This window comes from Rhineura floridana, chromosome 9 (genome assembly GCF_030035675.1).
Source record: "Rhineura floridana isolate rRhiFlo1 chromosome 9, rRhiFlo1.hap2, whole genome shotgun sequence".
NCBI lineage: Eukaryota > Metazoa > Chordata > Lepidosauria > Squamata > Rhineuridae > Rhineura > Rhineura floridana.
Genome location: NC_084488.1, coordinates 108,528,573 through 108,550,667, shown reverse-complemented (window position 1 = coordinate 108,550,667; position 22,095 = coordinate 108,528,573). Strand labels below are relative to the sequence as shown.

The following is a 22,095-nucleotide window of genomic DNA, read 5'->3' as shown; positions in this document are numbered from 1 at the left end:
TTTCCATTTTTCTTCACTTACTGTCAAAATCATTTGTCCATTAAAAACAAAGAAACAAATTCTTCAAATTGTGCAGAAAAGATTGCTTCAATATGCTTCCGCTGTGAACCCCCTAAGTATAACCTCCTCCTCTTATACATTTTCTAAAAGATCTAGTGGCAGGAGTTCTTAACCTGTGGTCTGTAATGGACCCCCCAGTGATGGGCTTCAGGGGGTCCATGAACTGGGCACACACACAAAATTTTTCAAATGCAATAAAATAAATTGTATTTATGGAGGTCCACAGCTTCCATCAGATTCTCAAAGAGGTCCGTGACCCAAAAAAGGTTAAGAACCACTGATCTAATGTATGAACATTTTCTTATGTTGTTCAAAGAAAAAAGGGAGACAAAATAAAATATGTCATTAAAAATATTGATGTTTCTTTTAAAAATAACAATATCAGTATTTTTTCAAAATGGAAAAAAAAACCCAGATCAGTAAAAGCAGCGACTAGCGGATAAAGAATAAACTTGGATCCATGCCAGCCTATCAGGTAGACGGAATGCTTTCAAACTAGAACCAGCCAACAGATCCCATCCCTACTCCAAGGTAACTGTGTGTAAGATTGCAGCCTTACAGAGCAATCCAACTGCTAGAGAGCTGGCAGAGGGGGAGCCAGCAGAGGGGGAGCTGGGGGAAAGCTCCGCAGAATCCTCCTGCCGCTTGGGAGCTGTTGGCCCGGCTGAACGCTGGCTCCGTTAGGAGCTGTGAGCATGAGCTGGTTGGAAAGTGCTGGCTCCGGCGTACAAGCTTCCTGGGTAGTAAGCACTCCCTGTAGACCACAATGAGGCTTAATTTTTTTTTATTTTTACTGTGCTGGCCTTTTGGCTGGGAGAGTTTCAAGGGGGATTGGGATCCAGGGGAGGGGTCTGACTCTGAACTCCAGAAGGATCTTGCTTCTAGCTTCCATTTTGCTTCCATTTTGGGGCCTTCTGCTGGCTTCTGCTGGGCTGGCCATTTCGGGCGGACCTCTAGTGGCGTTGAGATGGTCCTAGCAGAGCCACATCTCTGACCAGGAGAACCTGGCACAGCCGGGAGCCTCCTGGTGCTGCTGGAGATCCGCAGCATCCAACTCACTCCAGCCTGGCAGAAGGGTGAATCATAGAATTGTAGAGTTGGAAGGGGCCTATCAGTCTATCAGCTCCAACCCCCTGCTCAATGCAGGAATCCAAATCAAAGCACTCCCGAGTTGGATTCCTGAGTTGGATTCCTAAGTTGGATTGCACCCTTAGTTTTGAGCACACTTGCATAAAATGAAGCTGCTAGAATTTTCCAATGACAGAATTCCAAAAGTGGTCGTGCTTTCTTGTTGTTTTTGTGGGGGAGGGGATCCAGATTAAAAACACTGGAAATATGGAGACGCTCTCGTTTACCTTTCTTCAGTGCTTTTCCAGGGAATCACAGTCTTCCTTGGCAGCCCATCAGGTGTTCCTAAATGAGGCACGGTGGGGAAACTTTCCTGAAAGGCAGCCTGCTATACACTACAGAATTTTCCCTGCAAAGCACAGCTACAGAGGAGTTTTCTGTGCAAAGTTCCAGCCTTCACCAACCTGATGCCCTCCAGATGATTCCCATCAGCCATGGCCAACTGTCCAAAACATCTGGAGGGTGCCCCAGGTTGGCAAAGGCTGCATCAAGCTCGCAGTGCACAGAGGATGAGGACAAGGACTGAGCAACCTGCATGAAGCAATGCAATGAGGAATTGCAGCTTAATGCCCAAGGAAGGGACCAGTGAATTTCAAACCTTTGTGAATGCTTTTGTGCAAGGGGATGCATTTCACAAAAGACATAGGAAGCTGCATTGTTACAGGACAGGCAATCCATCCAGCCCAGTACTGATGGACGGTAGGTGCTCTACAAGGTTTCAGGTAGAAACGCACTTTTCCCTTCTATCTGATCCTTAGCAAAACAAAAAGTGAAGATGCCAGAGACTGAACTTCTTGGAACCCTATAATTTTCCAAATGAACATTCAATATCTATTATTACATTTATATCCCACCTTTCCTCTAAGGAGCTCAAGGGGGGGGAACATGGTTCTCCCACTTCCTTTTTGTCCTCACAACAACCCTGTGAGATAAGTTAGGCTGAAAGGCAGTGACTGGTGTAATATTTGCAAGAGCTGAAATGAATCACAAATACTCGTTAGAAGGAACAAACTTTACTGAACAGTCTGTTGCAGCACAACCAAGAGCTCTGCTTTCGTTTTCCTACTGGTCCCTCTCCTAACTGGTTCCCCCATACAACTATATCTAATTCACTTGAGTTCCTACTCACATTACAACTGGTCCAAGGTCACCCAGTTGGCTTCATGGCTAAGCAGATTTGTCCCTGGTCTCCCAGACCCTAGTCCAGTATTCTGTGGCTCTGGAGCGTGCTTAGGCCACATTGGGCTAGTTTTTGGATTTTTTTTTTTGTCCCCTTGGTTTATTTTTCATTTTTGTTAAGTCACAGACCTTGGAGTTCCCCCAAAAATGCTGCTAGCTCTCGCTGTTTTCAGTGGCACAGTTTTGGCTGCAATCCTGTTGGCACTCATCACCTGTGTTTGTCATTAGAGGGAGTTATAACATCTTGGGTAGAGAAACTGTAATTGAAGAAAACCCCAAAATGCAAGCTGGGCCCATGACCTGGATATTTAATCTGTACAATATCTACACCCTTGATACTCAAATTACTTCCTTAGTATTCCTGTTAACCGACTTAATAATTCCCTGCAATCATCTCTCACACCATTATGTAACACATTCAATGTTCTTCTGAGATGTGAAACCCTGTGCAAGGTTTAGTGTTTATTTAGACTGAACTTTGCCACAAGTAGGCGCCTTGCCTAAATCTCAAAAGGAGAGAGTTACCTTATGAACGCTTCTATATCTTTGCCAAAGAGGTAGTCAGCTATTTTAGTTGTTTACTTTGATTTCCCAGCCTCAAACCCTCCGAGTTAGGAATAGGATTTTCTGAGGTGAGGGAATGGAGGCAAGAGGGGAAAGTCACATTAGCACGGTGTATTGAAGGGCCGTAGCTCAGTGGTAAAGAAGGTCCCAGGTTCAATTCCAGGCATCTCCAAGTAGAGCTAGGATTGTCCCTTGCCTGAAACCCTGGAAGCCACTGCTGGTCAATGTAGACAATATTGAGCTAGATGGACCAATGGTCTGACTCAGTACAAGTCAAATTCCTATGTGTCGGTCTGGACCATTGCATGGAGAGCAGGGTGGTCCTTGAGAGTGCAGCTGTTGGCTATCCCCTGTCCTATTGTAACTCTATAAAATGTTGGATATTTTATTTAAAAAGCAGGATATAAAGGAGGGCCACAGGTTCACTACCCCTGTCTTAAATCTCTCCCCTGTTGTGTGGGTCCCTGTGTGGCTTCTCCTTTTTCCGCTATCCCATGGCATGGTGTCTGCACCTCTCGAACGTGCCACACCATGGCTTGTCATGTCATCTGAACCTGGATCATTGTTGGTTTGTATGCACATTGCCATGCTAAGATATGGTGGTTAGTTCTTAATTTAGATAGCTTTACTTCTTTCTAGATACACGTAGCAACAAAGGAGTGATGATGCCTTTCACACCCTGCTTTGTACGCTTCCCACATTCATATATTATGATTTTTAACATCTCACCCTTCTGAAACATTTCCTGTACAGAAGCAGACAGGGGAAGATCTCTACTTAAAAGGCTTGTTGGAAGAAGGTCTTCAGTAGGCACAAAAAGGCAACAGAGAGAGCATCTGTCTAATATTTAATGGGAGGGGATTCCCAAGGGTAGGTGCTACAAAACTAAAGTCCTGTTTCCTTTTTTTGTCTTTTTTGTTAGACGGCATCTGCAGATGGCCCTCGCCAGCACAGCAGTGGTTGATTGGTTATATAAGGGGCGAGACTATCTTTCCAGTATCCTGGCCCCAAGCCATATAGGGCTTTATGCAGCAAAACCAGCACCCTGAACGCAGCTTATTAAGCAGTTAGTGGAATTCTTTCAGCAGCATGGGAACATGTTGGTAATATCCTGCCTCAGTAATGTAAATGTACTGCCTTCAAGTCGATTCTGATTTATGGTGACCCTATGAATAGGGTTTTCATGAGGCTGAGAGGCAGTGACTGGCCCAAGGTCACCCAGTGCGCTTCATGGCTGTTCTTCAATACTGTTACTCCGTATTCTTGTCTACATGGGCAGATGCCTGCCCGTGTACCCAACTAACGTGTAGTTTTGGGTCTTGAGCTCAGAGTCCCAGTGTGCACCACAGGGCAAATTACATTTATACCGGGGGAATTAGTGACAAGACAAAAGACCATTGCTTACAAGCAAAGGAGTTACAATTAATTTCAAAACAAAAAGTGATTTATTAGCATGCAGGCATAAGATTGGCTGCATGAGAATGCATTCAAACTGGACCACAACTTATGCGCTACGTCTAAGGGGTGGTAGAGAGAGGAGGGATCTAATATGAGATATGGTGAAGGGAAGGGAAGAGATACCCAGGTGGACGTGCACAAAATCAGTCAAACTAGAGTCAGAGTTTAGAAGAAGGGCCTGTTCATATGACTGTATAATCTGCAGTGTTATAGCTTTGTGTCCTCATTAATTCACTGTCATCTATATGATGTTGCAAGCTAGTATGGATTTTCACATTCACAAATCTGCATTAGAAATATCACCAAAAGACTGATATGTGTTCCTAAACTGATAATTGTGCGTCTGTGCGCTTGGATGCAGCGCTGTGGACTTTCCTGCAATAGGCGGTCCATGGGCGTTCCTCCATCATATGCCAAGTCCCTTGCCTCCTTCCCACCCAATAGCACATCCATAAACCTGCACGTGCATGGGAATAATAAAGAAAAACTACACAGTTCTGCGCTTCTCCCAAAAAGCATGTAGAAAGCAAATTACCATTATGGGCCAATCACTGAAAAGGGGTGGACTTAGGGGAGTAGCCAATGCCCACACATATGGATGCTTGATGATCTGATTTTCACAATAATCCAACCACAAACGGGACATGTATGGATCTCAAGACCACCAACTAAATATGGAAAACACAGATTTTGTGGTTAGGTATGGATGGGCCTGAAGATAGGGCTGGCTGGAAGTAGGGTAGCTAGCTTTGTTTGGGAAATGTGATGGAAAAGAAACATAGAGCACAGATATTACAAATATGGCCAATAGTCTGGTATTTTGGAAGTTGGAGTCCAACAACATCTGGAGGGGCATAGGTTTCTCATCCTTGGTTTAATCTTTCTGTCTGAGAGGCTCCTTTAGAGCAAGAGAAGATAGGAAGAGGAAATACTAGGCTGTGTGTTTTCTTAAGTCCCTAACTAAGAGACCTGAAGAAGAAGAGCCCTGCTGGAGGCCAAAGGCCCATCTAGTTCAGCATCCTGTTCTCACAGTGGCCAACCAGACGCCAGTGAGACGCCCACAAGCAGGGCATGCGTGTAACATCACTCTCCCCTGTAACGATTCAGAGGCATGCTGCCTCCAACAGCGGAGGCAGAACATAACCATCTGGGCTAGTAGCCACTGATAGCCTTATCCTCCATGTATTTGTCTAATCCTCTTTTATAGCCATCTAAGTTGGTGGCTTACTGACTCCTGTGGAAGCAAATTTCATAGTTGAACTATGCACTGTGTGAAGAATTACTTTCTTTTGTCTGTCCTGAATCTTCCAGCATTCTGAGTTCTAGTATTCTGAGAGAGGGAGAACTTTCCTTATCCACTTCCTTCACTCCATGCACAATTTTATATCCTTGAAATCCTTGAAGGGCCATGGCTCAGTGGCAGTACATATGCTTAGTGTGCAAAAACTCCTATGTTCATTGTCCAACATCTCCTGGTAGGGCTGAGAGAGACTCATGTCTCAAACCCTGGAGAGCTGCCACCAGTCAGAGCAGACAATACGCTGGGCCAGTTAGGTGGGCCAATGGTCTGACTCACTATACTAAACTGAAGGCAACATAATAAAAATGGAAGGAAAGTTGGGAACATTTTTTTAAAAAAAATTAAAATTAATTTTAAACGCATAAAGGTAAGTTGACATTACAAAATGTCCAAACATATATAAGCTGCATACAATATAACATAAAAAGAGAAAAGAAATTATTTTCTGAGTCCATTCTAATTGTTTCAATATTTTCACATTTTGTTAAATGCAGCTGGACATACTCTTAAATGTCAGAGGCCTTTTCTGAGTTTGATCCACACACTCACATATCTTGCCGGGGTTGCTGGGCCATCAATTATATTATATTATTTATTTATTATTTGCTTTATATCCCGCCCTTCCTCCCAGCAGGAGCCCAGGGCGGCAAACCGAAACGCTAAAAACACTTTAAAACGTCGTAAAAACAGACCTTAAAATACATTAAAACAAAACAACGTTAAAAACAATTTTTAAAAAGCTTTAAAGACATCTTTAAAAAAAGGGTTAAAACATATTAAAAAAAACACTTATCAACAAGCAATTCTAACACAGACTGGGATAGGTCTCAACTTAAAAGGCTTGTTGAAAGAGGAAAGTCTTCAAAAGGTGCTGAAAAGATAGCAGAGATATTAACACATTTAATAAATTCAAACCACATTCAACATATTTATTATTATTTGATTATGTGCCTTCAAGTCGACTACGACTTATGGCGACCCTATGAATCAGTGACCTCCAAGAGCATCTGTCATGAAATGCAACCCGAGATAGTGCTGGAAGATGAGATCCCCAGGTCAGAAGGCACTCAACGAGCTACTGGGGAAGAACAAAGGGCACATTCAATATAACATATCCCAAAATCTTGATAACCAATTGTTAATAGTTGGGACCGTCATATTTTTGCTACAACGACCATAAATGGACCAGTTCATGATAATTGTATCTTACATTATCCAGCTCATATCCCACCACCAAATTTCAGACACGCCTGGCAAAAAAATGTCCTGTTATAAGAATTTCTGGCCAAAATTGCCTCCCCTGGGACATTGCCACTGCATGTGTAGATATTATGTACCCATACTACCACAGCCTTTCCAACATAAACGTAACCCCAAATCTGTACTGGACTGCAATCTTATACTTACTCATCTGGGAGTAATCCCCACTGAACTCAGTAGGACTTACTTCTGAGTAGAGATGTATATGAATGCTGTAAGGCTGCAATCCTATGCACACTTACATAGGAGTAAGCCTTAGTAAGTTAAGTGGGGCTTTCTTCCAAGTAACCAAAGATAATCTTGGGCTAATTTCCGAGTCAAGTCAACTTGCCTGGGATCGGGTTGCAAGCATTCACAACTCTGTGGTGAAGGTTATTGAGAAGACCCTATACATTTTACAGTCCTTCATACTTGATCAGCTTCACTTAGAAACCAGAGAGCCCACTCATTTGTCTTGATGGAAAACAGACAATGGGCCTCTCCAGTCGTTCTTTCTATTGTGCATTCATGATGATTTGTCCTCATGATGGTATTGGGGTGGTTATACACAATCTCGCTTTCAATACTAACGTAACATGAGGAACATATGAAGCTGCCTTATACTGAGACCATTGGTTCATCTATTCTAGAGCTATACTGTCAAGACTGACTGGCAGCAGCTGTCCAGGATTTTCAGAGGAGAGTGTGTCCCAGCCCTATCTAGCAATGCTGGGGATTAAACCTGGGACCTTCGGCGTGCAAAGGAGGTGCTCTCTGTGCCTGCAAAGGTTTTTGGGATGGACATACGGCATCATTTCCAGTTGGTGCACATCTTGCAGCGTCTTGCCAAAATCCAGTAACTTTTCATACACAAATACTCTGGCTTGGTATTTTTGGCCCCTTTGCTGTGGCAAACTGAGCAAGCCCTAGCCAGCGGGGGAGGACTAGCCTCAGGGGGAGGCAATAGTAAACCCCCTCTGAATACAGCTTACCATGAAAACGACTTAAAGGCAGTCCATTTCCATTTGCTTGTGTAAGAATGTCCCCCCCCATGGCAATAATGCATTGGAGAAGTATTGTAGACCATCTAATAAAACAGAATGATTTGTGGACTGTCCAGTATAAATCCACCACAAATGTAGTTGTACTTCATGGCTACCATCTTGGATGACTTTAAAAGAGGATTAGACAAATTTAAAGAGAATAAGGCTATCAATGGCTAAGTTCTACCTCCACTTTTGGAGGCAATATGTCTGTCAATACTTGTTGCTGGGAATCACAGGTGGGGAAAGATTGTGCTCAGGTCCTGTTTTGGGACTTCCCACGAGCATGTGGCTGGCCACTATACAAACAGGATGCTGGACCAGTTGGGCCACTGGCCTGATCATCCAGCAGGCTCTTCTTATGTTCTTAATGACATGTAACAACATATTTTATTTATTTTTTATTTGATTTATATCCCGCCCTTCCTCCTGGCAGCAGCCCAGGGCAGCCAATACACATACACACACGCGCGCGCCCGCGCGCAACCCCCCCCCCCCCATCTAGAGGGGCCCAGAGTCTCCCAGTAGTTTCACTGAAAGACAACACGTCTTTCCGTCCAGTCTCGGCATTGGGTCATGTCAGATCACAATGCAGCAGCCGTGAGCGCATAACAGAACGGGCGGGATGCCTGCTCCCGCGGCCAGAGATGAGCTTGGATGGCGCGCCACCAGGTGCCTTTGTGGGGAGAGATCCACCACACTGCTCATGAGATTAAGAAACCTCGCCTCCGCCCGCCTTCCCTCCTCTCAGCCCGCCTTCCGGTTCCGACCGCGGCTGCTTGAACAGAGTCACCTTATCCAATCGCCCTGGGGGCGGCGGCGCCACCACCACCAAGACCAGGGCTTCGATGAGTTCCTGGGAGAGGAGGAGTTAAGTGGGCGGAGCCGCGGAGAACCGGAGCCGAGCAAAGCAAGAGGCAGCCTTTTCCGACGCGCCCTTTGTACAGCCTACCTCCAGTCAGGCCGCCGCCGCCGCCGCGAAGGGCTTTTCTGTGCCAAGGAGGGAACGGGGAAGCCGGTGCCGCGCCTAACTCCTCAGAAGGAAGCGCGTCGGCGTGGCGGCCGCAGCAGCCTCCGGCATGGAGTACTTCTTTGCGCTCCTCCTGCAGCTGGCGAGCTTCTGGTTCGCCTCAGTGTTCCTGCTGATCGTGCTGCCTTCCATCTTCGGAGTCTCCTTGGGGATCTCGGAGCTGTACCTCAAAGTTCTGATGAAGACCTTGGAGGTGAGCCGTCGGGGTTGGGGCCGCGCCAGTCTGGGCAGGCGGCGATGGGGGCCGCCGCACTCCACTCCACTAAACAACAGCTGACCTTTTTGCATGATTCAGCGGTCTGGTAGGCGGAGACCTCTTCCTTTGTCTCCCTTCCTCGCCCCCCCCCCCATGCTGCTGCTGCTGCTACCACTGCTACTATTACAATTATTATTATATATTATTATTATTATTATTATTTTGCACATTTGATCTGTCGAGGGGAGCCTGGAAAGGGTTTGGAAGGCAACGATGGCCTCTCCTTTAGGGATTTTCCCCACCACCTTGAAATCCTAGATTCGATTCTGTTAAGGAGCGAAGCTGACGTCAGTCTAACCTCCATTTGTTGTGGCGACTGGGATTCGTGTTTTTTTTTTAACACAAGCACGCACCCTGCCATGTTGTGCTTTCGGCGTTAACCAGTGGGGGAACTCATATGCGCACACCCCCAAGGATCATAAAAGGCTGTCGGCTCCGGAGATACCAACACTGGGTTGTCTTCAGGGACCTGTGAGTTTATTTAACTCGCTCTCCCCTTCCCCCTTCCCAGGAAAGCCTCGGTGTTCATTAATTATGCTCTGTTAGGAGCTTCCGATGGCCTCGCTATTATGCCTCGAATGGGCTCTTGTTATGGAGAAGGCGGCCTATCCAGCTAAGCCCAAAGGGCATTCATGATCTGTTATGCACAGCATCTAGGATGCTTCCTTCGCTTTTGGTGTCTGCACTTTCTGCTTTCCGTGCAAATTCTGGCTTCCTTGTTTTGCTTGGGCTTGGGCTTGCTGTTCTCCCCCACCCCTACTCCTACTCCTTTCTTCACTGTAATGTTTAAGGGAAGGGCCCTTAGCTCAGTGGTAGAGCATCCGTCTTTTCACACAGAAGGATCTAGGTTCATACGCCTGGCATCTCCAAGTAGCAATGGGAGAGACTCCTGGCTCAAACCCTGGACAGCCGCTATCAGTTAGGTTAGACAATGCTGAACTAGATGGACTAATGGTCTGACTCGGTGGAAAGCAGCTTCGTATGTTCCTTGAACAAGACTGACACACACACACAGGAGCTTACCAGTTGAGTTTTTTTTAATGTGCCAACTAGGGGTTTCTTTAAAACAAAATGGAAGAAGTTTGGTTAACCCAAGATTCAGTGCTAAGAATATGCGTAGAGGTTTCTAACACCGCTGCAAATGAGGGGGGGGGAGTGGATAAGGGCAAGGGAGGACCGTAGTTCAGTGGATGAGTGCACATGCTTTGCATGCAGAAGGTCCCAGGCTCAATTCACTAGAAAAGACATTAATGCTGGGGAAAACAGAAGGGAGTAGAAAAAGAGGAAGGCCAAACGAGATGGATTGATTCCATAAAGGAAGCCACAGACCTGAACTTACAAGATCTGAACAGGATGGTCCATGACAGATGCTCTTGGAGGTCACTGATTCATAGGATTGCTATAAGTCATGATCGACTTGGAGGTATATAACACACACAGCAGGTGACAGGAAAATATTTTCCTGCCTGAGATCTTGGAGAGCAACTGCCAGTTGGGATTGACAAATATTGGGCTGGATGGATAAATCTTTTGACTTGGTAGTATGTTCTTATTCTGAGCTGTGAAGTCCTCTCAGAGCAAAATTCTTACTTCTACCACAAATTCATTCATTAGATGACCTTTGGCAAGTTATGCAATATGGGGATGAGAGTTTCCTGCCTTAGTTTTTTTTTAAATGATTGCAGCTGGCCATTACCAGGCTGGCACCCTCCAATGTTTTGGACTACAACTCCCATCAGTACTGGCTCAGGCTGATGGGATTTGTAGTCCAAAGCATCGAGAGGATGGCAGGTTGGCAAAGGTTGTCTCAGATGATGTATGCTAATGGTCTGAACACTCTGAAAGTATCATTTATGCAGACAAAGAATGGTAGAGCCTAACCAATGGAAGAAAAAAAATTATGGTGAGAATATTCATGGAACTGGTAGAGAAAAGTCTTGTCAAGAAATGGTAGTATTAAAATTAAAAATCTAGGTTCTTCTATTCAAAATGTCTTTCTCTTAACAAAATACCTATTACAAGGGAGGTGTTAGGTTGGTCAGTTCAGTTGCAAGCCATTTGCTGTCAAACCCACACTATTGTCAACAGTTCCCAAGCCAGTTGCACCCATCCACCATGTGTGGGATGTCATTGGTCTCCAGAGATTGAAATTTGATCTTCAAAAGCAAGAATAAATCAACGTCCTCTTATTAAATAATTCTAATTGTATTTCATCTTTGGAAGATGAGTTATGGGATCTAGGTTTGTATTCAGTTGCATCTGGCTATTAATGAATCTTGTTGATTGGACCATAAAGGGTTGACTTGTGGATTCTAGGTAGTGATTGGAGGTGGAATAGCAAAATACTGCAGTATTTTTCTTCAGCTGAAGCAAGTTCTGATTAACACAGTGCTGGAAGAGAAAATGGACTTGATTGCCCTTCTGCCTTTAGAAAGCTGGTTGTTCAGTTGCCTTGGGATCAGAATAATATTTGCCCTCTTGCAACAAAGTCCTAATTTAATCATGCAAGGTGATTATACCCATTAGTTTTGTTGTTGATGATGATAAAGATACAAAGGGCGCTTCAAGACTTTCACTATTTTTGTGTGGGATTCAGTCACATACTAGCATATTCAGATTGCGCAAGTGTTGTTGATTGAGCAAACCTCCCTCCCTGAAAGACTTTTTGTGATAAGGAATGTGATGGGAAAATACACTGAAAATGCACAAGAGACCTTCCAATCTAATATTTAATTCATTACTTTTTTGTATTTTTTATACCAGGGAGGGGGATAGGAGCTTGTGGGATTTTCCTGCCTCGAGTGGCAAAATAACTTGCCTGGCCTTGCCTTCGGTATTATGCATTTCGGCTTGGCAGGGATGTGCTTGCTCCTCTGTCTCCAGTGGCAAAATGTCCTAGGCCATTCCCAATTGCTGCTTTTCGTTACAAGTGTAATTGGAGCCAATGTTTTACCATACCACCATTAAAACCTGGCCGGGACTCTAGGAAATGTATGTCCTTGTTTTGGGGTGGTGGATCTGACTTGTGAGCTGACTGTCATTCTTTTCAAGAGCAGCACTGAAAGTTGAGAACATAAGAAGAGTCCACTGGATCAGGCCGGTGGCACATCTAGTCCAGTATCCTGTTATCTCAGTGGCCAACCAGATGCCTGCGGAACACCCACAAGCAGGACCTGAGCACAGGAGCACTCTCCTCTCCAGCAGTTTCCGGTAGCTGGTTTTAAGAGTCATGCTGCCTCTGACAGTGGAGATATCCATAAGGGTTAGCAGCCATGAGGATAGCCTTATCTTCCATGAATTTGTCTAATCCTCTTTTAAAGCCATCCATGTTGGTGGCCATCACTGCCTCTTGTGGGATCTGCCAGCTTAGCATGGGGAGCAGGACATCTTGTTGAACTTCTTAGGCAACAGCAGCCAAAGGTCAGTTTATACACTTGGCAGAATCATGTGATAGGTGCTGTCTGCACTGTACAGTTAAAGCAGTGTTATACCACTTCAAACAGTCATGGCTTCCCCCACAGAATTCTGGGAACTGTAGTTTGCCAAGGGTGCTGAGAATTTTTGGGAGACAGCTATTCCCCTCACAGAGCTACAATTCCCAGAGTTCCTTGGGAAGAAGGATTGATTGATAAGCCATTCTGGGAATTGTAGTTCTGTCAGGGGACTCCAACTCTCCTCATTTCTGACCATTGGCCATGCTGGCTGGGGTTGATAAGAGTCCCAGCAACATCTGGAAGGCCCCCAGTTGGCTTCCCCTTTTCTATGTGCAAGAAACATTCACACATGCAGCCTGAAGAGGTACAGTCCAGGGAAGGCTGGATCCTCTGATTCAGCCAATCTGTTTGCTCCTCTGAGCTTTCAGGTGATGTGTTTTCCAAACCCTGCTGTGCTTACATTCTTTGACCCGGCATCTTGATATTTGCTTGGCTGTGAAGCTGCTTTATGCTGCTCAAGGCAGTTCTAAGAAATAGATTTATCTGTCTTTCTCCAATCTGTCATCCAGTAATTTTTTTTTTGTCATGGCAACATCTGCTTCTCTCTCCTTCTCCTGCTATTCTGCAGCCAAAACGAGATGTCAACCTGTGACATGCCTCTATTCAGAACAAAATACTGGTTTGCTTTGCATGCAGTCCCCCCTAGCTATGCTAAAGTGCATATGCACCATCATTTTGAAGACTGGAAAGCATCAGTACTGTATTTATTACAGAGCAGCATTCTGTAGGGGTGAGTGGGATGGATTGTCAGATATTTGTGGGTAAAACACAACTGCAGACCCTTGGCCAGTGTCTGGAGAATCAAGGGGACCTGGACATGTAAAAGCTGTCTATCTCTGGATTGTATGGCAATGGCAGAAGTTTTTTTTTTTTTTTTAAATAGTGGCTTTGGAGTGTGTGGCTTTGTAGAGAATGAAAATAGATATAATGCCTAACTATGGGAAGATACCACAACATGTCATATTCCAGACAATCTACTGTTGGTACTTGTGGGTGGGATTCAGTCACATTATGGCAAATTCAAGTTGCAGAGTTATAGTGGATTGGAAGTTCTTGCACAACAGAGCCATTTCCCCCAAAGGTAGGACTTGCAATAAGGAAAGTGACAAAATTGTGCTGCAACACCTGCTTTGACCCAACGGTTGTCTAATCTCCCAACAAACAAATTGGAATGAATGGTCAATAAAAAGCAACAAATTGGGATGAATGCTTATTAAATAGCTAATCTCATCTAATCTCCCTGCAAACAAATCAGGATGAATGGTCAATAAACGGGTCATCTGGAGCACTCTTGGTTGCAAAACTCTGGCAAAAAGCATCTTCGTGTATTGTGACATTGCCGTACTCACTCCTAGTCTTCCCCTTTGCTTTTCTTAAATTTTATTTTAAATTGACTTGAGTATTTCGTAAAACAACTTCTTCTGTGACTCTGCCTCAACTAAGGTACGATGCGGTTATGGCTGCAAGAACTCCTGGTGACTTCCAAAAACTGACCATTGTAGGCTGGAGGAAATTATTATTGTTTTACAAAAATATAAAGTTTCACTTAATGTAAACTTTAAAAAATCTTTAAAACCAGATCTGAACATGCACACAAGTAAAAGCCTATGTGTATCTCTTGAAGACAGAATCTATGGTCCTTTTGCCAAACTAGGTAGAATTCAAGGAGTTTGGTAAACTATGCAGAGAACAAATGGCAAAACATTTGCTGGCTTCTGAGGTCAGTCATTATATTGGTGTATTTTATTTATTTGGTACTGTGAGTTACTGGGAAGTCATCACTGTTTCCCACAAGTAGTGCAGTAAATGATGTGTCCATTAAGCCCTTGTACTTGCTTTTGGCAAGTTGTGAGCAATTTAAGTGCCTAGGTAAGTTAGCCTATGGCCATACTGCCCTGAATACGCCCAATCTCATCTCATCTTGGAAGCTAAGCAGGGTCAGGCCTGGTTAGTACTTGGATGGGAGACCACGTGGGAATAAAGGTGCTGTAGGCTTAGAGGAATATATATATAAAAGATTCATAGGGTCTCCATAGGTTGTAATCGACTTGAAGGCATATAATAGCAACAAGGTAAGTTAGCAATCTTGGTCTGTATGTGTTCCAGCATGGTTTCTGTGTACTCTCTTAGGGATTACAAAGTTCAGTTTAGTTTAGTTCAACATGTTTAAATATTTGACCAACTATCATGTACTGTTATTTTGGAAATACCTGGAGTATAAATGGGGAAATGTATTATTATTAGCTTATATCTCACCCTTTCTCCCAATGGAGCCCAGGGTGGCAAACAACAAGAGAGAAAGGACCTTGGCCAGTTCTAGCCACTGCAGTTTATGAACGTTATTCACAAATTGGAATGGTTCTAGAGGAGGGTGACAGTGATGGTGGGGGACCTGGAGGCAGTGTCTGAAGTAATGTTGGAGATGGGTATGTTTGGCCTGGAGAAGAGATGATTTAGAGGTAATATGATAGCTGTCTTCAAATATTTGGAGTGCTGTCTCACAGGTGATGGAGTAAATTTGTCCAGAGGGTAGGACCTGATCCAGTAGCTTCAAATGAGAAGAAAGAGGGTTAAGGCTAAACATTGGGGAGAACTTCCTGATGGTCCAAGCTGTCTGACAGAGGAACAGACTAGACTGTTGGGCTAGTGGACTGTGGGCTCCTCTTCATAAGAGGTCTTTTAAGCAGACGTGGTTAAGGCATTGGACTATGACCTGGGAGACCAGGGTTCGAATCCCCACATAGCCATGAAGCTCACTGGGTGACCTTGGCCAGTCACTGCCTCTCAGCCTCATGAAAACCCTATTCATAGAGTCGCCATAGTCAGAGTTGACTTGAAGGCAGTACATTCGCAAATCAAAAAACTCCAGTGACGATCCATCTCTTTGAATCCAGTATCTTAAGGGCAAAGTCTTTTTTGTTGTTAAGTATACAAAAAATGGATATTTGCCAGAATGGACAAGGAGAGGTATCCAGGGAAGGATTTTGGGGACCTGTTCAGTGACTTTAACCTAGAGAGATCCACAGCTACGTCGAGAAGGCCAGAGGGGCCTTGTCTCCAAACTAAATACCAGTTGCCTTTAAATATTTTGAGAGCCAGTGTGGTGTAGAGTGTTGGACTACGACCTTGGAGACCAGGGTTCGAATCCCCACACAGCCATGAAGCTCACTGGGTGACCTTGGGCCAGTCACAGCCTCATGAAAACCCTATTCATAGGGTCGCCATAGTCAGAGTCTACTTGAAGGCAGTACATTTACATTTAAGCAGAAGCTGGGCTGCCATCTTTCAGGGATGCTGTAGGAATAGGATTCCTGCATTGACAAGGGGGTTGGACTATCTGACCATTGATATCTTTCAAATTCTGTGACATGCTAGAGGTAAAAAATAATACTATGATTAGAGGTATGGTACTAGCACCATGTGATCCAATTGATCCTTGTGGGAAGCCAATAAGAGATGCCCTGGAGTGTTTTGTATGTGTGTGTGGCAATCACATAGAATCAGTTTTGCGGTGGCTGTGATGTCTTGTAAAAGTTTATTTGAGTTGGGCTTTGGCGAGATGTTTATATTCAGACATAAGGGTACAGTAAAGATAAGTTGGGGCTGAAAGGATTGTTTCCCATGAACATACTTTGTATACCTAAATGGAAAAATTGACACTTAGCATAACAACGTCAGAAGAGCTACATAATTATTGACATGGAAGAAAGCAGAGTTCGTGTTTTCCCTCATTGCATAGTTACAAGTGTGGGGGTTTGGTCAGCAGAAGGTTAAAGGGGCCCACTCACCCTTCGAAGTGGGTCCATATGGGGTGAGGGAGGTAAGGATCTGGATCATTGGCTGGATCTAGTTCCCCACCCAGGTTTAAAATGTAACATAACAAAACAAAAACTATCCCCAGAGGCGTATGAGTCCTTGGGGGGGGGGAGGAAATGGTTGGTGGAAGATTTTTTAAAAAATTCATATAGACGACTTCAGAACATATTAGAACATAAAAAGAGCAGTACTGGATCAGGACAAAGGCTCACCTAGTTCAGCACTCTGTTCTCTCAGTGGCCAGCCAGATGCCCATGGGAAGCTGCTGGCAAGCAGAACTTGAAACTGTCACCAACAAGGGGTTGGGTTAAGTAACCTTTCAAGTCTTTTCAACACTCTAATTCTATGACCCCCTTTAGGATGCACACCTTAACGTGGTGAGGGGGGTTTGAGAGTGTTGAAGAAGCTGAGAGCAATGCCACCAAGAGGCTAGATTCCTAGCAGGGGCACCCATGGTGGAATGGTCAAAGCTGAGACACCAGACTAAGATGCATCCAAACTCAGAGGAAGGCAATGGTAAACCACCTCTGAATACCTCTTACCATGAAAACCCTATGAACAGTATCCAAAATGCATCACGAGATAGTGCTGGAAGATGAGACCCCCAGGTCAGAAGGCACTCACTGAGCTACTGGGGAAGAACAAAGGACAAGTATGAGTAGCGCTGTGACTAATGACGCAGCTGGGTCAAAGCCGAAAGGAAGCCCAGAGGCTGATGCACACAGATGCGAAAGGAGAGTCCAGAGTTGTATGACGCACACAATAGGAACATGGAATGTGAGAAGCATGAACCAGGGAAAGTTAGACATTGTCAAGCAAGAAATGGAGCATATCAACATTACAATACTTGTTGTGAGTAAATTAAAATGGACTGGAGTGGGACATTTTCAATCAGGCAACTACAAAATATTTTATGCAGGAAATGAGAAATCAAGAACAAACGGAGTTGCTTTAATAGTGAGAAGTGATGTAGCAAAAGCAATTAAGAGCTACAACGCAAGGTCTGAGTGAGTTATATTAATGAGATTAAATGGAAAGCCTATTAACATAACCATCATCCAAGTCTATGCTCCAACATCAAACGCAGAAGAAGAAGAATTGGAGAGATTTTACGCAGAAGTACAGGAGGAAATTGATCACACACCAAGACAAGATATGATGATAATCATGGGGGACTGGAATGCAAAAGTAGGGAACAGAGAAGAACTAGGAATTGTGGGCAAATGGGGCTTAGGTGACAGAAATGAAGCAGGAGAAAGACTTACTGAATTCTGTGAAGCCAATGATTTGTTTCTTGCCAACACATTTTTTGAGCAACCAAAAAGACGACTGTACACGTGGACATCACCAGATGGTCAATATAGGAATCAAATTGATTATATAATTGGAAACAGAAGATAGAGAAGTTCCATACTTTCTGCAAAAACAAGACCAGGAGCAGACTGCGGTACAGATCATGAACTGATCGTATCGAAAATCAGAGTAAAGCTAAAGAAGAAGAACAAAGCACTCATAATGGCAAAATACAATTTAAATAACATCCCAGAAGCATATAAAGATCAAATAAGGAACAGATTTGAGGCTTTAAACTTAGTTGACAGAGAACCAGAAGAACTATGGAGTAAAGTCAGAGACATTATCAGGGAAGAATGCAAAAAGACAATACCTCTTGTTAAAAAGAGAGAAAGACCTCAAGGGATAACTGAAGAAACTCTTAAAATGGTTAAAGAGAGAAGGAAAGCAAAAGGAGATAGAAACACGGTCAGAACCCTAAATGCAACTAAACAACGACTAGTACGTAGGGACAAAGAAAACTATTACAATAGTTACTGTATAGAAATAGAAAAGGACAACAAAATGGGAAGAACAAGAGCCCTATTCCAAAAGATTAGAGAATTGAAAGGGAAATTTAAACCACAAGTAGGGATGTTGAATAATCCACAGGGGAACACACTGACTGACCAAGATGAAATAAAAGGAAGATGGAAGCAATACACTGAAGAACTCTATAAAAGAGATGCAAGGATGACAGCTTCATTCACGGAGGAACCATATGATGAAGAACCAGAAATTTTAGAATGTGAGGTGAAATCTGCTCTTAAAATTATTGGAAGAAACAAATCACCAGGAATAGATGGCATACCAATAGAGTTGCTACAAGCTACTGAGACTGAATCTGTCCAAATTTTGATAAAAAATTGTCAAGAAATATGGCCCACAGACTGGAAGCGTTCAATATATATCCCACTTCGAAAGAAAGGGGATCCCAGAGAATGCAGTAATTATCGAACTATTGCCTTAATATCCCATGCAAGTAAAGTAATGCTCAAGATTCTACAACAAAGGCTCTTAACCATATATGGAGCAAGAAATGCCAGACATCCAAGCTGGATTTAGAAAGGGAAGAGGCACCAGAGATCATATTGCAAACATACATTGGATAATGGAACGGAGTAAGGAATTTCAGAAGGAAATCACGCTGTGCTTTATAGACTACAGCAAAGCCTTTGACTGTGTAGATCATGAAAAACTATGGAATGCTTTAAAAGAAATGGGGGTGCCACAGCATCTGATTGTCCTGATGCGCAACCTATACTCTGGACAAGAGGCTACTGTAAGGACAGAATATGGAGAAACCAATTGGTTCCCCATCGGAAAGGGTGTGAGACAGGGGTGTATTTTATCACCCTATTTGTTTATATGCAGAACATATCATACGGAAAGCGGGATTGGACCAAGGTGGTGTGAAAATTGGAGGGAGAGGTATCAACAATTTAAGATATGCAGACAATACCATACTACTAGCAGAAACCAGTAATGATTTGAAACGAATGCTAATGAAAGTTAAAGAGGAAAGCACAAAAGCAGGACTACAGCTGAACATCAAGACTAAAGTAATGACAACAGAAGATTTATGTAACGTTAAAGTTGACAATGAGGACATTGAACCAGAGCTCGGAAAAGTTACTTTTTTGAACTACAACTCCCGTCAGCCCCAGCCAGCATGGCCACTGGATTGGGCTGATGGGAGTTGTAGTTCAAAAAAGTAACTTTTCCAAGCTCTGCATTGAACTTGTCAAGGATTATCAATACCTTGACACAGTCATTAACCAAAATGGAGACAATAGTCAAGAAATCAGAAGAAGGCTAGGACTGGGTAGGGCAGCTGTGAGATAATTAGAAAAGGTCCTCAAATGCAAAGATGTGTTACTGAACACCAAAGCCAGGATCATTCAGGCCATGGTATTCCCAATCTCTATGTATGGATGTGAAAGTTGGACAGTGAAAAAGGCGGATAAGAGAAAAATCAACTCATTTGAAATGTGGTGCTGGAGGAGAGCTTTGTGCATACCATGGACTGAGAAAAAGACAAATAATTGGGTGTTAGAACAAATTAAACCAGAACTGTCACTAGAAGCTAAAATGATGAAACTGTGGTTATCATACTTTGGACACATCATGAGAAGACATGATTCACTAGAAAAGACAATAATGCTGGGGAAAACAGCAGGGAGTAGAAAAAGAGGAAGGCCAAACGAGATGGATTGATTCCATAAAGGAAGCCATATACCTGAACTTACAAGATCTGAACAGGGTGGTTCATGACAGATGCTCTTGGAGGTCGCTGATTCATAGGGTCGCCATAAGTCATAATCGACTTGAAGGCACATAACAACAACAACAACAATTCTATGACACAGTAAAAATAATACCATGATTGGAGGTGTGGCACTGGTTTAAAAAAACTTAAAAATGGAGAGTTTTCTATAAAGTAGGCACCGGGCAATGATCTAGATGATTACAATCTAGGAAGGAAATACAAAATTAGTTGAAATAAGTATAGTCCTTATTTTCATCTTTAACACAATTCTTGAGATGCGTAATATCATAAAAACACACATACTAATAAAATGTTAGAAATTATAACACAATAAAGTGAGCCCCCTTTACAGCACCAATAATCAGCCTTGCCAATCTTTGGGTCCCCAGATGTTGCTGGGCTACAGTTCCCACAATGCCTGACGGTTGGCCAAGTGGCTGGGGCTGATGAAAGTTTGAGTCCCGCAACGTCTGGGAATGCAAAGGTTGGGAAAGGCTGACTTAGATCATCAAGAGGCCAAACTACATCAGAATTAATATTGCACATATACCTACATAAAATGACCTTATCTGCCTTTTTTCTTCTTTCCAAACAGTGGGCCACACTACGTATTGAGAAGCAACAGAGAGAAAGACAGAAACTTCCTGCTTCAAATGGTAAGGTTTTTCTTTAAAATGTTGCACTGTTACACAACAACAATGGCAATTGGGAGGGGGGAAGTCCTGAAATCTGGCTTAAACGTCTTAGACTACGTACCCACCATACATTTATTCCACTATTATTCCACTTTAAACAGTCATGGCTTTCCTCAAGGAATCCTGGGAATTGTAGTTTGTGAAGGGTGTTGAAAGCTGAGAGAAGACTGCTGTTTCCCTCACAGAGCTGCAATTCTCAGAGTTTTCTAGGAAGAGGAAATGACTGTTAAACCACTCTGCAAGCTGTAGCTCTGTGATGAGAATAGGGGTCTCCTAACAATTCTCAGCACGCTTCAAAAACTACACTTCCCATGATGCTTTGGGGGAAGCTATGACTGTTTAAAGTGGAATAATAGTGGAATAAATGTCTGGTGTGAATGTGGCCCTAGATTACATACACACCATACATTTAAAGCACATGACCCCCCAAAAGTATATTGGGAATAGTAGTTTCCCCCTCACAAAGCTACAGTTCCCAGAATTCTTGGGTGTATCTGTGAGGGAAGGAGGGGGAGCGTTTTAAATATGCTTTAAATATATGGTGTGTGTTTTTACTACCTTCAGCTTCGCAATGGATCTATACATGTTAGTAGTTCTCCTGACCACAATTGCCTGTGTTGGCCTGCATTCAGACATGGGGCTTATTGCATTAGTTTTACGGATTATAATGGTAGCTCTTCTGTCCCGATTTCTAAAATTCCTTTCACACTGCAGTCCCAGGAATCGTGGCTTTTCAACCAATGTAGTGCCATGTTGCACTAAATGTCTTTCATGGTGCTGCACTGAACAGCAACTTGTTTCCATTGCTCATCTGTTGTACACATATGCACTGTAGTTCCCCCATAATTCAGCACATGAGTATATCTCATCACGTCTCCATGTAACCCATCTTTCTTTCACTTCTGACATTGTGTGTGTTTGTGTGTGGGGAATTGGTACCCGTGCCTATGCGGAAACATGCTGGAATACTGGCACAATTTTTGTGAGGTTAAAAAAGGGGGGGCGGACAGCGCAAAACTCACACGATTTACCTGATTTTAGGATTTGCAAACAGAATATTTCTGGAATCGTTTATCATGGAAACAAGCGCTAAACTTCCACTAAACTGCTGTCTGAAAGCACCCTTGGACATTTGCGATCCATACATGTGGCTTGTAACTGAAACAACCTTTGTAATGTTTTCCTTCTTGGACACTGGGAGGAGATTTCTTCCTTGCCACAGGTGCCCAGGC

General features: G+C 43.5%; 1 protein-coding gene and 1 pseudogene across 1 annotated transcript in view; both read left to right on the top strand.

Moving 5' to 3' along the window:
• The first annotated feature begins 8,728 nt into the window (after positions 1-8,728).
• Positions 8,729-22,095, top strand: part of GPAT3 (glycerol-3-phosphate acyltransferase 3) — a 39,441-nt gene continuing 26,074 nt past the window's right edge. Inside the window, exons 1-2 of the mRNA XM_061583133.1 lie at positions 8,729-9,194; positions 20,764-20,824. Coding sequence (XP_061439117.1) covers positions 9,051-9,194; positions 20,764-20,824 — 205 coding nt within the window. The 5' untranslated portion in view covers positions 8,729-9,050. The remainder of the gene's footprint in view (positions 9,195-20,763; positions 20,825-22,095) is intronic.
• LOC133364729 (5S ribosomal RNA) lies at positions 14,629-14,746 on the top strand (annotated as a pseudogene).